A 16,603-nucleotide genomic window follows, 5' to 3' on the forward strand; every position below is an offset into this window, starting at 1 on the left:
ACTTTTGATTGAGGCCCTGAAAGAAGATTAATATCACTGAAGTGTTTTGTAGTGGTTTTAATCCTGAGAGACCATTTGTTACAGAAGGAGGAAGAGGACCGCAGGGAAACAGCTGTATTTCAAGAGGAACCATCCAGAGGAGTGTTCCCTTCTGATATTCATTTATTGAGGGAATATAAGAGCTATCACAGCTCCATATGATTACAGCACAGAGAGGACTCATAAACAGCAACGCAAATCCCAAACACAATCTGGCTTGTGTGCGAATGCTGTTACAGTTCCATATTACAACATGACCTCTTACTCACGCATGATTCTGCTTGTAAAGAAATAAATTACCTTTGTAAATTTGGGACACCTCCAAAGGTGCTACAACACACTCTTTGTGGCCAGTATGTTGAGCGATTGTGAGCTTGGCGGACTAAAAGAGATACTAAACCCAGGCGGGATGACCGGGTCGAAAACCTCAGTTGAACCGGAAAAAATGACCACAATGGTTGAATGAAGAAAGACTCTGAGAATAAAATGGACCCTGAGGGAGAAGAAGACAGAGAGAGAAAAAAATGCTTCCTGTAAACACAGACAGAGAATTATTTACTCTCAAGGCTAAATATTAAAGTGTCTTCCAATCCTTAATTAAGTCTTGTTTATATTTCCCACTGCTCAGCAATACATAGGACTTCTAGTTGAGATGCATCAATATCGTCTCCTCAACTGCACCTACTACATAATTAATACACACACTGACATGACATGGATATGATATGACAAGAATATCAGAGGCAAGGAGTTAGAAAAGGAGCTGAGTGAATGCATTTTTCATGAATTGCAGAGCTCCCCAGCCAAAGTTCTAGACATGATGTTTCAGTCTCGGAGACGAAAAGGGGCACAGAGGGCAAGAGAAGCAAACATGTGGCTGTGAGAAAACAAACAGGGATTTCATATGCAATTGCACACATTCCGATATGTCCATATCTGTGATCACAAGACCAGACATCCTGAGGACTTTGATTGGTTTGTAGCACCCTCACGGCTATTGGCTTGAGATGCTGTTCAAAAAACTGCAAATGGGATACAACATCCCCTCATCTTTTTACTTTCACCGATGTCTCAACATCATGGGATGTGGCGTTGCTGCAGTGGCTGAGACTTCATAAAAATGAAAGCTGGATTTTGTTAAGAGTAGCAATTTCCATTTCTTTCACCGTTTTTCCTAAGATTGGCAAAGCTATAAATAGCCTCGATCTCTAGCTGTATGGAAAAAAAAAACCCACATAGCTGAAGAGAAGAATTCGTTTTGCAGTGTGTTTGGACAGGCCTGTTGCTACTGCTCTGCCACCAGGATAGGGGCCTTACAGGGGCCATTCCTCCTCATTCAGAGCCATTACCACCCCACTGTCAATGTCAGTCTGTCCCCTCACCCATCACAGGGCCTAGAGCAGCCTCACAGCCTGTCTCAAACCTCACAACTAAATCACATTCTACGCACAAACGGCCAGGGCCGTGCAGCATCTACTGTATAATCTAATCTGTCCATCTCCTGTGTCCCTACACGTGCACACGAATGCACGCACACGCACACACACGCATGCACAGCTCCAGTCTCTGGAAAAGCAGGCCAACATCCCAGCACCTCAATCATGTACATTTCCGCTGTGTGTGGTGAGAGAGTCAGTAATGCAAATCAGAAATCGGGATTTGCTTCTGTAATTGGGGCTTTATCAGCTCATTAAGAAACAGGGAGGCATTGCTGAAATGAGCATGCAATATTCCCATTAAAACAGCCGAAGGGAAGAGCACTTAGAACATATCAACACAAGTCCTTGGGAGAGAGAGGAAAGCAGCTGTGATTGATAAGGTTACTATCTTGTCAGTAAAAAAAAAAAAAAAAAAAAAAACACCTTGGGGAAGCAGCAATTTGGCAGAAAGAACAGAGCAAATGTTCTCAGGTGGCCCTGATGGCTACTTGTCTGCCCCTTCAGTGTTATGAAGCCTGATACAAAATGGCACATCTTATTAAAACTTTGACAGATTTATTATTACAGTTGTTTAACCTCTTTATAATCAAATAATGTTCGGGGTTCAAGGGTACAAGGAGACTCCCCCGCTGAATTACAATCATTTTTGGCTCAATTTAAATTCTCACTGTGCAGCAGGATCCAGTTACCCCATGCAGGCACATTTCCTGTTTACATCAAGCGTCATATAGAGTCACGTGTACATGGGGGATATTAAAAAAATAACATGAATCAGACCATTTTCATGTTAAAAAAAAAAAAAACAAAAACGCACACACACACACACACACACACGCACACAATAGAAAATTATTTTTCACAGCTATTATAATGTGCAAAGGGGAAATGACAGGGTAAAAAGTTGCTATGCCACCCTCCTCGGGGGCACTAAAACAGTCAAGCCTTTTTGCGACAAGCTGTGCAGCAAGCAGCCGTAGATGTGAGTGGCAGGATACAAATTTATCACTATTAAAGTGAGTGGCTAAAGCCACATTAATCCCACAGTCTCTGTGTGACAGGCAGGGAAGGGACATGCTGACATATTGTGTTTCATGTACAGTAATTGCTGCAGCTCAAAGTGCTCAGAGGTGAAATTGTAGCATATAGTATGAAGATGAACGGAGCATGTCATTGGGCCCACAGTGAGGGCACTGTCATTAGCTAAAGGACAGCGATGATTGAGTAACACTTTCTTACTGCTGCAGAGGAAAAACAACCGAACGCCTTCAGCAGAATCAATACAGTTTGAGCTGTCGGAATGCAAATAGCGACTATTCTGGCTGTATGACACAGGATGATGCACCATTACTTATTCTGGCTCCATTCAATGTCATCATTAGCCTTTACAGTGTCAAATCCGCTCAATAAAGGGCATTATTTCGAAAAGGATAAGCGCTGCATTAATCCTTTTATGCTGCTTTCAGGAGGAGAGAGTCTCCAATAGCTAATATTAATGTTCTAGGTGTCAAGAGTGAGATGGCTAATCCTGATAACTCAGGATGTACAGTCAACTTTGCAGATGGCTATCTGCCCTGGACTAGCACTCCTAATAGGTGCAGGAACAGGATGTGCTTTTGAAGCTGCACTTCCTGAACATCGTCTTCAAAGAAAACGATAATTTTCAACGGGGCTTTCTGAAGTGAGAAGATAAGCCAGAGAACGGGGGAGGACAAAATAAAAATGATGCTCGCCTCAGAGAGGAAAAATAGCTTCCTGATATAGTCCTAGCTCCCTCTTTAAAGCTGACACCTAGAACATACAGTTTATCAATTATACATGAAGCCAGAATCCATCTTCTGTTGGCAGCTTGTTTGGATCCGGCCCGAGCCCTCTCAGTGGTGAAATGTGTCTGGGAGCCCCCATCCCTCCTGTCGCCTTTTTCCGCTCACCGCCTGTCCTTAAATCAATCCCTTTTTAGGCCTGAATTTATTTTTCCTGTAACAAATCTGTCTTGGCAAATGATGTCACATAAGCGGAGAGAATGACAGCCTGATGTCTATGCAGGGAACATCAACCTTGCTCCAGCAGCCTCCTCCCAAGGTGAGTAATCATGCTGAGGAGCGGTGCAGTGTGTGGATGCCAGCCAGAGTCCAAACAAACCCAGAGTCTGTTGCTCAAGATAAACAAACCAATTAGGCGGAAGGCATGTTATTCCTCAGTTGGTGGGATATTTGCTGGATGGAAAATAATCAGTGCATTCTTATTTCCACAGGGTTGAGCTGAAAAGTCCTGAGTAGAATAAAATCTAGGCGGAGAGGGAGAGTAAAATTATTCATTAGAAAAAATAAATAAATAATGGGACTAAACTAGCTACTAGTCATGTAATTAATCCATGCAGGCTCAGTGGAGAGAGGAGCACACAGAGGGGAAGATTCATCATAACTTTTCGCCCCTCGCTCCCAGGGATACATGCCCTTCTTGTGTGGATGAGTCAGCTTACATCTTCTGACAATTGTGAGCCAAGGGCTTTGTCAAAAGGAACCACAGTTATTGTTTTGATTGTTCCCCTCTCGTTATGTTGGGAGCGCAAAATGCTTTCAAATGTGATTGCGCCACAGCATCTGAAAGTAAGGCACGCACATATAGAACATCAAAAAGGAAGATGTCTGCTTTCTATTTACCAAGGACAATCATTTGGCACTTTGACGCTCTCCCTGGCCGCTCCTCCACACTGGAACAAGCAGCCCTATCAGTAATTGCAGGGAGCAGCCCCGTTGGCCAGCTGAAGCATTAGACAACTGGGCTCACGGTGCATGACATTCAAGCTGGCCAATAACGACGGACATGCTAATCAAAGCGGCGCTGGCCTCCCCTTCATAGTGCAACTGGAGGACTTTGCCCGGTTGGGGCGAGTGTGCAGCTGCTCTGGCTGCATTTCCACGCTGCCCCTTCAGGGCCTGGGCACCAGGCTAACCACTGGCACAAGAGTTTTCATGCCGAGGGGGAAAAAAAAAAAAAAAATGGCGACAGTGGCTAACAACACCACACATGAAAAATAAATCACAGCCAGCTTGTTAGCATGGCAGGGACAGAGGGAAAGAGAAAAAGAGAGAGAGAGAGAGAGAGAGAGAAAGAGGGAGGGGAAAAAAGAACTGGGTTAAGAGATTTAATGTGCTGCTGAAAATCTGACACTTGCCAGAGGTCCAAATGTTCCAGCACAGCAACGGCAGCCCTGCTGGCTAAGTCTCCATAAAACCTCCAAAGCTGCTTACAATATACACTTGAGAAACAATAGATAAGGTTAGAGTAGCAGCCTTCGAGTGGCACCATGTATGAAAAATAGACACTTTACCGTTGCATGTGATAACCCTTGACATGCAAACGGCAAGTTAGAAAAAAAAAGCCGTTTGCAGCCTTCTTTTTTACTGCTGAAACTGAACCCATTAATTGTTTACACGGCAGAAATAAACTCCACTAAATCAAGAAAAGTGTGTTTATTAGGTGGAACTTAAGCAAATTTAAGGGTGTGTTGCAGTGATTTCTCTGGTTCATTTCACTTTCGCTTTTTTTTTTTTTATATATATATATTGGGGGATTTGGATTGCTGGTCAGCCAAACCAAACAGTGTTAAATAACTGAGGCACTGGGAAGTAGTAATGGTGGTTTTTCAGTACAGAGTGAAAAGAATGACATTTTTCTAAATAATCTTGAAAGTGTTTTTACTTTGGACTGATGTGGATGACTTTCAAATCTATCCAAGGAATATGAAGCTGCAGTTGGTTAGCTTAGCATAGAGACTGAGTAGAAGGGAGAAAAGACCAGCCAAGTTATGGGGAGTAAGTGTAAGGAGTTTAAGGAATATCAGATGCAAAAGAAAGCGCTGGAGAAGGCTATTAAGTTGAATTAAAGAGGCTATTTTTAATTACTACTCACATCTGTTTTCTTACCAGTCCAGAAAAAATCTTGTGGAAATAATTCATCTTTTTTTTTTTTGAGTTTCTATCACTTCTTCTCATCAACTAAAGTCAGACTGCTAATCAGTTAGCCGCGTGTGATCACTCAATGATATGGGCTGACAATAGCATCTATGCTGCCCTGAAGCATTAGCGCTTTTTAGGAGGTGTATTATAAAGTCTTGTATTTGGCAAAGCTCTTGCCAAGACTGATACTTAAAAGAGCTACTAATGCTAATGTTGGCTATGTAATAGCAAAACTTACAAATGGCTCCGTCAAGATTAATTTCTGACTACATTTCAGCCAAATGTGCAACCCACGTAAAAAAAAAATCACCATAAATAGTATATAAAATGATGCCTGACATGATGAAAATCTTGATTCTAACTTAAATAACTTATCAAATCATTTAAAAAATATAATTTTACTCTGGGAAGTCATTAGTCTCCTTTAAAAAGGAGAGGGAAAAAAATTACTGGCACTTTGCACTGGATCCAGGCCAAACTGGCAGAAGGAAGATATGCACAGGCTTATTACAGACATAAACAAATTACAGAGACATAAAAGGGAAAAAATGAAACCTTGCAGAAGGAAACAATTCTCAGAGAACAGTGTCCAGCATCTGCCACACAGAGATGCACATCTGCGGTGATTCTTTATATGCTGCTTTCAGTCAGAAGCTGTCAAGCTGACCCAAGAGCTGCGGATGGTTTGTGGTGAGGAGAATATTCCAGTAATATTTATTCAGTCAAGGCTTTATGCTCCAGCATGATAATATAACAGCGTCTGACACTTAACTCTGCTCACTGTCTTTGCCCAGGAGAGACACTATCCTAAAGCGTCTGCGGTTCCATCATGTGAATCTTAATCAGATACTTAGCCAGTGGAGCAGGTTTTTACTCTCCCTGGTGAGAGTATCAACACATGGCCATCAGGCACAATTCACGGCCGCAAAGTGGCTATTTATTTTCTGCTCAGCATTACTTGACAAATAATTACTCAGTCTATTCAATTAAGCTGTGGATCTCACACAAATGGCCACAATGTCCCAGTGTAGAACTGAAACATTATTCTATGTTTTACAACTTGGGCTCATGAATAAAAAAAAAAAAAAAAAGGCGTGCACACACACTGGGCGCTTTGATGCAAAAGCAACGAGGGGACAAGGTGACGGAAAGTAGAAATATCATTAAGTCTGAACTATTTCATCCCCTTTAGAGTGCAGCAGAGGAAAACAGACTTGTTGCCGGTACAGCAGATGCACACAGTAATCTGGGGTGAAAGGACATGGGGTTTTCCCTACTGAAGAAGAAAAACTGTTTTTACAAGGTATCGTGGGTGTACAAGGACAAAGTCGCTGCATGCTGGTACGGTAATATGGACTACAGCTTGGAAGCATGCCAGAGTCCAAAAATGTGTGCAACCCCAAGAAGCAATTACTCAAGATACAGTGGATTAAAGCATTTTTTTCCCGTGTTGCTGTTCAAATTAGGAGGCTGAAAATAAAAATTCCCAAAATAAAACCATTGCAGCCCTGCCAACTTCTAAGTAGTTCGACACAAATTTCTAACAAATTTTTTTTTTAAATAAAAATAAATTGGATAAATACACAAATCTAAACAAAAATAGATGCGACTGAGTGTGATGGGAACCTCTCCTCTCCTTAATAACAAAACGAAGCAAACTCTGACATCTGGTAACTTTCTCCACAACAATTTCAAGCATGTTTGTATTTCTGAAGCTTATCATGTTTATACAGTAGCGAAACAAACAAAAAAAAAGATCGACCAATCAATGCTAGGGGAAAGTGATGAAGCACATTTGCCCATGTGTTGTACAGTACAGTTTTGCAATACTTTACTTTTCCACTTTATGGTGTGAGGGCTCAAAGGAACTATTGTGCATTTAACTCCACGACATTCACTTGTCGTTAATACTTATTTTGTTTTCTATGATTTAACCAAAGGAATATCATGATTTAAGACACTTGTTGTTGATGAAGGTTCGTCTTGATCATGATCGGCTGCACTAAAAATCATAAGTAATCATGATCCAATAATATGAAGCCTTCATAGTGATATAAGATTTAGTTTTTAACTTTATCAGTTGTATTTACTTGAAAAGTTCAATAATCAATATATAATTCTATACAGGGTGACCTTAGGGATCTTAAGTTTTCATTACTGTACACAAGTTATAGTTGTAGTGTACCAGACCATCTTCGGCTGCCTCTAACATTAGCTAATAAACCAAATCAGGAGGTAGAGCAATTGTAAACAACCAAAATAAACCCAAGCTGAGTGAAAACCACAGGATATCTCTGCAGCCAGCGTCGTTTGGCCTCTCCACCCCAATTTACCACGCTCCGCCCACTCAGGCCTGCAGGGCTGTGGAGCTGGCTGATCCTCTAGAAGTGCCGGGCCAGCCCATACATCCCACTGGCACGGGACGCCCCGCCGAGAGCCAATCACCAACCCCGCACTCCTGACAGCTCATTACCACTCAATTAGGCAGGTGCACCTCCACGCACAGCCTTCTGACAAATACAGCCTTCCCAGATGGATGTTTAACATTCAAGAGAATTATATAGTGACAGCAAACACTAAACGCCTCACCCTTATCACTTGATTGCCTCAAGATTGAAATCCTATAATTGGCTCAGGCCAGCTGGAGGAAAAAAAAAAAAAAATAAGCCAATAAATATGATGCAGTCGGTTTGTAATTGAACAATTATGAATTCATATTCATAAGATGCTCGCTGGCAATTACAAAATGCCATCTGATTAGGTGCAATTTGAAATGACAATGTTCCATGTTAAAGACACTGTGGTGTCAGCCTAATAAAGAGAAGACACATCATAGCAGTTGCTCGCCCAACGACATGACCTCCAGAGAACCGGAGACATGCTGACACAGTGGCTTGGCCACTGACGGACAGGATTTGGCACCCATCGCTCTTTGTCCCTTAAACCTACTGCTCACACTCACTCAGACAGAAAAACACCACCACGAAAGGCTGACTTTCAAATTTTAACACCAGTGGGCACAGATTGTGCACATAACAAAACACAAACAAGGCGAAAAAATGTTGATCCCTTGAGAACAGATTCTAATCAAGATGAAATGATTTACAAATCTATTTAATAGGGCTTGCCAGAAGTCAAACTTGGCATGTAAATGCGGTGGGGATTAAATTTCATCGGCAACCAAGACTGTAACTGATCGCCTGCAGACAAAGGGGGAGCCTGCCAGTTTTATTCTCCCCCCTCCACTTCTCTTCCCTCCCTTCCTCTTTCCCTCCGCTGCCTGCATTTTGCCTCGTGATCCCTTCCTGGCTATGTGGAAGGACAGGGGCAGAGCAGAGTGGTGCAGTACAGAGTCGAGAGGAAAGAGAGAAAAGACAAAAAAAATAAATAAATAAAAAAATAGGAGAGGTGAGAGGGAGGAGGAAATGGAGACAGAGGAAGGGAGGAACAGTGGAGATAAAGAGCAGTGGTGAGAGGGAGAATGGAAGGAAAGAGAGGAAGCTCAAGGTCAGTGTGAGGACAGTGTGGTCCTCTGAGTTGGACAGAGACACAGCCGCAGTCACCTCTGTGCTAATCAGCCCTTCGGCTGCCTGATGAAGTGTCAGTTAGTTGTGTGTGTGTGGAAAACCTCTCCCTTTGCTTTTTTGGCTGCAAATTGCAGGGGCTGGTGGGGCGGAGTAACAATGTCTGTCTGTGTGTGTGTGCCACTCTGGGGTGTAAGCAGGCTGACGTGCTGCTTGTGGTGCCAGTATTGCGCTTTTTTTTTTTTTTTTTTTTTTTTTTTTTGCCCTCCCCTTCGCCTCTTTTTTCTTGCATACTATGCTACAGTGACTGAGGCTGAACTCAGCTTTCCCCTGCAGCGAGGGCAAGAACATAACTGCCAATTAATGCTATATGCAGTGTGCCAGTGTTAACAGTGTAAGGCATTCTACTTAAACTTGCTGCGCTGTCGGGGAAAATAAAAAGAAAAAAGAAAAAAAAAAGGTGAGCTAACTGTTTTCCTCAGGCGTGGCAAACCTCTTGCTGGCTAAAGGGGGATTGCACCGTTAGCTTGGAGCGTAAACGAACAGCGTCCACAGCTGTGATCAGGTTTGTGACCTGACAGCACTGCAGCTTGTGTCTCATTGGGTGAGTTTCGTGTACCAGGCCAGTTGGCAGAAGCGAGTGTCTCCTCCGTATATCCTTGGGTTATTTCTGACCATCTGTGCCCAGTCATTAACAGGCCTTTTCACAGTCAATTGTCTTGTTTGTCTCCCTTCTTCTTTATTTCTGCTACTCACTCAGGAGTAGTCCGCCAACAGATGATGGACAGAGCACTTCGTTGTTCCCCCCCCCCCCCCCCCCCCCCCCCCGAATGTAAATAGCATAAGTTAGGACAGAACATTTTATTAGCTGGGGCTGAGGAGAGCTGTGGAGCCATAGGTTAATTCAAAGTGGCATCATGGAGGATGCATCAAGCAGTGGAGATCAAATTACAGGGCAAAGCGCTCAGTGTTAAGAAAAACAAGCCGGTGGTATGCTGCAGAATGTGTGCGTGCATGCTGTGTGTGTTTAGAAGCAGTTGTGTGTGTGTGTGTGTGAGAGAGAGAGAGAGAGACGGGGGGGGGGGGGGGGGGGGGGGGGGGGGGGTAAAGGAGACAGCAAAAGGAGAGAGGAAGGAGGAGGGACTGTGGGGGGGGACAGAAAGGACCAAGGGGGGATGGGGATGGAAGGAAAGTGGGAGCAATGGAAAGGCGAGGGGGGGGGGCTAACTGGGCCAACACACACACACATCACCCCCACCAATTAGAGTCACTCATCTCCCCTTTCACGCAATATATCACCCTCTATATCTGATGTTTACAATCATCGAGCAGAGAAATAACTGTAAACATCACCGCAGCAGCAACTGCATAAAAAAAAAAAAAGGGGAAAAAAAGAGATATCTTCAGCTTGAAATGCGTTTAGCCATTCCTTCTTCCCCCTCACGCCTTTGTTATTGGTCTTTGTGCAATGATTTGCCTAAGGACCCAGATTTCCTAGCAACAGCCTGCCACCAAACATTTGGCAGGAGTTCAACATTCTCTCTCTTTGTGAGAAATGGCAGTGCTGCCTCCCTGCTCTGTGTCTGCCACCAGCCCTGCTGCTGCTGCCGCTGCCGCTGCTGCTGGATGAGCCAGACTGGCTGCAGGAGCCCTCTAATAATTCTGTTTTCATCCAATCACACCACATAGTAGCAGGCACCTTGAGAGCCTCTGCCAGCAATCATCAATCACCTCTTTAACACAAATGCTCCGACAAACACAGGCGCGCACATCGCATGCTAACATACACACATTTGAGCTTTTTGGTAATTAAATTTACAGATTAGCATGTACAAGACCGCGTGTGCTGTGCAGGGGTCGTTTAATGAAAATCAACAAAGCACATTAAAAGACAGCAGACGTTGGTACAGTGAGAGAGAGAAGGAGAAAATGTACAATCTGGCTGTAAATTGGGTAAATACATCTGAGTGCTCTCGACAAGGTTAATGGAGAGAGGAGGCCTTAGTGAACACCAGTCTAGACACGCCACACAGTATTAAGTGGGAATAGCTGTGGCAGTGTATCTGGCTAAGTACTTTAGAAGTGCGAATGTGAGTCTAATAAAGCGAATGATCCCCCTGTTTTGACAAAGAGGCTCAGGAGGGACGCTGAACACCGTGTTTGAGATTCCAAGCACTGACAAACACCCATTTGTGGCCCTTCTATCCACCCTCAAATCCCACGGAAGCTTTTCCCTGCGTGCAAGACTGTCGGATGTGGGCAAAACCCAACTGCCAATTTGCAGAGGATGTGCCATGTTTACTAATGCGAAAAAGAGGCTAAAAATGAGACCACACAAACTCTGGAGGATGGACTGACTGATCTGCTTCTGGCATAAGCACTGACAGCTTTTTTTGTGTGTGTGTGTGTGTGTGTGTGTTTGTTTCTGCAATTGGGTGGCTAATTATGAAACCTCCATCATTACTGCACTACAGTACACTCATGTTTTGAGGGCTTGTGGGCAACAAGGGGAACATTGTGAATTTCACTTGGGACAATATGCCAAAGAGTATGTTGATATATCTGGGCTGTGAGGCTGATTTATACCGATACCGTACAATTTCAGGGCTATCATTTTGTCTTGACATCAGAGGAAACTGTTGATCTGCTGGAATTAAATATAATTCCAAACAGTGAAACATGAGCATAGCAGGCCATCCCACTCCAGAAGCTGTAAGTGAAGACATTACCTCAGTGGTGCATTTTGAGTGTGTGTGGACGTCTGAGTGCACATCTGTCCTCCTCAATCTGTGTGTATGTGTCTGTGTGTTTTGTCTGTAAGGGGAAGACCGTGTAGGAGCGGGTAAAGCCGAATGAACTTGCATAATCAATTTTCACACTTTCACAGCACCTGTTGGCTTGTCTTCATGTTAAAAGGAATGACTGAATGCATTACATGTAGAACAATTTCACACTGTGCTGCAAATAGGGAGAATGGAGCTGTATTGTCTCAAAAGGTATCGTAGCTCATTTCACTTGACAAAGGATGAATGAATATATTGACAATGCAGAAGGCGCGCTGAGGCGTTTCCTGAATAAAGCCTCTTAACATTTTGTCCTCTTCTGGCAGTGGAGTTGGGGAACAGTCATTTTGAATGGAGAGGGTCTCACTTACCGCAATATAATAGACCTTGGCTTTCTTCACCAGCTCCCAGTTGCTGTCCAAGTCCAGGTGTTTTTCCTTTTTGTAGCAGTTTGCTGCTGCCAGGTTAGCAACAAGGGACCTGCCGAGACAGACCCCATAAATCTTCTGCCTTGCTTATCATCCATCTTAATTTTGTCTCAAAAACATCCCTAAAAACACTCGCCACAGACTTTCCTTTGTTCTTTCACAATATAAAAAGGATGATAATAGTTTCGTAGACTTTCTGAACCAAGGTGGAATAAAGTCATCTGGATGTCTTTATCTTTCTTTCCTTTAAACATGGGGATGATCTCAAACAACAAAGAGTAGTAAGATTAAAACAAGCAGAAGGATTTTCAAGGCCGACAATGAGCCACCTCCAAATTATTCATATAATCATATCACCTGGAAAAGTGGTCCATTGTTAGCCAAGGTGGTGAAACAACAGAAATGCATTATTAAATGAACGCTTGAGTCGAGCAGTGAGTGGTGGGAGCTGGAAAATGAAGCAGGTGGTATTATCATAACATAGCTCATTACCCGGTCCTGGCTGTCTCTTTATGAACGGCCATCAAAATGAGTGCAACCATCATCGCTATTTAGGGGCGACCATATGACAGGAGGGTGCTACTAAAGGAAGAGATCTGTTCTCACAAGGAAAAGAGTAAGAGCGAGATAAGTTGACCAGTGTGAAGACAAAAGCAATGCTACGACAGCAGGATTGGTGCCACACTTGACCTGAGATGTAGTAATGGACTTAAAGGTTAGAACAAGTATGACAGACAAAAAGCTTGTCATTACCGAGGAAGTGCATTAGACATTTGGAAAGCGCAGCACTCTAGACTAACAGCTCAGTCTAAACAAACTAAATTTAAGAGGCAAACAACAAAAGGTAATGGGGGAACATCATTCCCTCCAAGAATCTACAAGCTTGCAATGTCAGACTGAAATAGTTTAACCAATTTACCTAACAGTAATTTTCTAAAAAAAAAAAAAGGATCCAGAATTGCATTTAGAAACCAAAGTCAAACAGAAATCAACAGTCTCTATAATGAAAGAAGATCAGACTGTCCTTAAATGGACTTTCCTCCCCAACAGCATGTCTTCTCAGGCTGCATATCCTCCATCCAAGGCCCCTGGGGAATTCAATTAACGTTAACAAATTGGACTATTTATAAAATAACAGAGTTATCCATCTGGTTGGCAGTACTAAATGGTGAGTTTGGAAGGTTAACTTCATTCAGGGAAGTCAAGTTACAAACCAAATGTTTTTAATATGCACTTAGGAATTAAACAAATCTAAGTATTTCAAATGTTTATCAGTTTAGCTCCTATATTTATAATAATTACAGCCCAAAGTATTACACGAAAACTAAAGTCATCAGATTTAAGTTGGGCAGGGTTAGGGCATTTAATTTCCTTTGAAAACATGCACTAATCAAAGCCCCCAGGTCTGTGACATACTGCCCCTCAAATCCTTCAAAGCTATCACCCTTCCAATCTGGCCCTGCCACCGACCTTTCCACTGGCCTCCTGAGCCGTCTGTTAAACACCTGTAAGAAATATTACAGCGCTCGTCTCCCTGAGCACGGCACCTGACCTTTTCAGGTGTCAGAGCTCACATCAAACAAGCCCACTAAGACCATTCAGCAGGGCTGGCTCCCGGGGTGGTCAGGGTCCAGCCGTTGACTGACTGACAACTCCAGTGGCAGCGGATGAAGGGCTGCAAAGGAGGGGAGTGTTAAGAGATGGAGGTTATTGATCCACACCTGGTCTATCATGAACTGGATCCCTCACTGTTAGTGATATTTGTGTGCTCGTATGTGTGTATTTGCAGGCTTTGACCTCTGCTGTCTCAGACGTGCCGATGATGATGCTAGCGTGAGAGTCGTCAGAGAGGCTAAAGCCCCTTTTACAGCCGAGAAGGCTGACAGGTGAGAGCTGGGATAGCCCAGCCATCGCTAACACATTGCTACTGTCAGCGTATAGATGGATGACAACCCACTGAGGCGGCAGAGACTGAGTGGGGGCCTGGAAAAACACACTCAAGCTGTGCTTTTTCCTTTTGATGTGTGAGCCCAGCTATGATTCCCAGTTATGACTTCCGGCCCTAAGGAGTCAAATGCCTGCCTGAGGATGTACAAATGAACCAAAATGACTCTTCCAAATCCAAGCCAGAGGGTCATTTCTTGGTCAGGGGCGACTAAAAATTGGCTAACCTATTGTCTCCAGTGATACAGGCTGCACAGGTACCGGTCGGCTCCTCGTTTTGTTCATAGTAATGGGCGTCGACGTGGGCTTCTTCAGCTTTCTTCTTCAGGATCTCCCCGAACTGGTCGGTCCCAATGCACCCAAAGAAGGTGGCCACCTTGTGGGGTTTCTGGATCATCCACTAAGAAAGAGAAAATAAAAACAGCAGTTACAGTTTACAAAATATAAGTCTGTTTGAAGGGTCAAGTTCAGCTAAGGCAGATGGCACACAAACTGTAGCTTCACAGCAAACATACTGCTTGTGATATATGAGGGCTGCGAGCTGTCGTAAACAACCCAAGACCAATTCCACTCCACACAGAGGCACTATTCTCATCCAAGCTCTCCTTCCTCCCTGTGTGCTAAAAACAGTCTCTTCTCCTTATTTACACAAACCCAGTAATTCAAGGCTCCATCCTACTTATGCAAACACAAGACCGACTGCGTGTGAGGGAGTGTGTACCTGCTACCACAGGACACTCCCCACACCTCTTGTCAGCCATTTTTTTTTTTTTTTTTTTTGGGTCTCAACAGTTCTGATGTACTCAGTGACTTTTACCTGACAAGAGTGAGAAGGGCTGCTCAAATTCTACAGTGCTCAGGCTTACCCTCCAAAGATTTATTGACGTACAGTACGTGCTGCTGTTTGCTCATTTTATTGCAGCCTCCTGTTTTGTTGCTGACGGGGGCCCCTTGTGAATGAGATGTTGCTGCTTTCGGGAATGACCTGTATATGTGTGAAATTAATCATTTCACACGACCAAATAGCATCTCGGTAGGGGGAGAAAAATGCATTTTCATCACCCTTACTGAGATGCTCTCCAATGTTATTTTTCACTCTCCACTGGTCTCCAGGTAACTAGATCACATGGAAAAAAAAATAATCAAACAGAAATAAAATTACCCTGGAAAAGATTCATTACTTTACACATGGTTCAGGTGCCTTTTCAGACTAAGCCCACAAATTTACAAACACAGCTGATGTGGGAGGGTTTTGAGGCTTTTATCTGGTAAAAACAAATCAAAATGCAAACAAGAACTACTTTGACATAATTTTCCATCTGTTTTTTGAAATTTTTTTGACTTTATTTTGAAAGGGACAGTAAACAGTGGCAGGAAAGTTGACAGATTAGATTAAACAATTTCCATAACCTCAGATGACTCTTGTATTGCACAAATAGTCCAAAAACAGAATGCTCAAAATAACACTTCTTCTTTTTCGCCAATAAAATGATCATTTAATAGACTGATATTTTTAATACCAGTGCCAGCAAAATGGACAGCAATCACACCACATATGTCTGTTGTATTTTGGCCAACGAGCAGGCCTACTACATGTCATCTTGAGTCATAGTTAGGCCATTCACCCATGTAACCCCCCTAACCCCCAACCCACAGCCTCCTACCCCCCACCTGGCTGAAATACACAGAGATAGACACACGCACGAGCAAATCCACAGCAAAAGCTGACAGAAGTGAGCTCTTCTTCCCTAACCTCTTGCTGCAGGCACCTCACACTTATCAAGGTCACTGGCTCGGGTACACGTCAAGTTCAATCTGATTTTCCCTTCGCAGTGATGAGCTCTGAATCCAAGGTTAGGAGCTGCAGGCTGTAAATAATGACAGTACGGCCCCTCCATTTGCAGGGCTCTCAGGTGGGAATACAGAGGGCCACTCGGGGGCCCCCGTCCCCCTGATGACAGCACGGTGAATCACAGTGCAACAACCGACCTCACAACCATTTCCCCCCCTGACTCCCCCACCTTCAACTATCTGAATTCTCCTGCTTCCTCCATTTCTCTCTCCCTCTGTCTGACTGTCGGCTGTACTCTCACAGCCAGCTCAGCTTGTCATTTTACAGGGTCATTAACAGACACACACACACGCACTAACATGGGCAGTGAGTACACAGTGCACCCACACAGGCAAAAGCCTGACATACGCATACACGCCCACAAACACACACATACATAGAAATCCTCTCTAGTACCACGGCATCAAAAATCCACCCCTGCTTTTGCCAGAAGCTGCTCTCCTCTTCTTATAAACATAAAGCAGCAATAGATAAGAAGAAAATGTCTTCATCATGATCATGTAAAAAATATATTGTGGATTTTTTTTTTCCCTTTTTTTCCTCCTCTGTGATGCACAGGAGCAGGGAGTTATATCAATTCGTTTCCATCCCTGGCACCCTGCAGACAATCCCTCTCCATTCCCAGATTATGTGAG

At 43.6% G+C, this 16,603-nt stretch overlaps 1 protein-coding gene across 3 annotated transcripts in view; it reads right to left on the reverse strand.

Annotated features, from left to right (window-relative positions):
* LOC115059934 (adenosine kinase-like) overlaps nucleotides 1-16,603 on the reverse strand; it is a 97,593-nt gene that overhangs the window by 42,598 nt on the left and 38,392 nt on the right. For all 3 annotated transcript variants that reach the window (XM_029527692.1, XM_029527694.1, XM_029527693.1), the window contains 2 exons: nucleotides 14,344-14,516; nucleotides 12,116-12,224 (listed from right to left, as the gene is read on the reverse strand). In XM_029527692.1, coding sequence (XP_029383552.1) covers nucleotides 12,116-12,224; nucleotides 14,344-14,516 — 282 coding nt within the window. The remainder of the gene's footprint in view (nucleotides 1-12,115; nucleotides 12,225-14,343; nucleotides 14,517-16,603) is intronic.

The sequence above is a fragment of the Echeneis naucrates genome, chromosome 19, assembly GCF_900963305.1.
Source record: "Echeneis naucrates chromosome 19, fEcheNa1.1, whole genome shotgun sequence".
In the NCBI taxonomy this organism is placed as follows: domain Eukaryota; kingdom Metazoa; phylum Chordata; class Actinopteri; order Carangiformes; family Echeneidae; genus Echeneis; species Echeneis naucrates.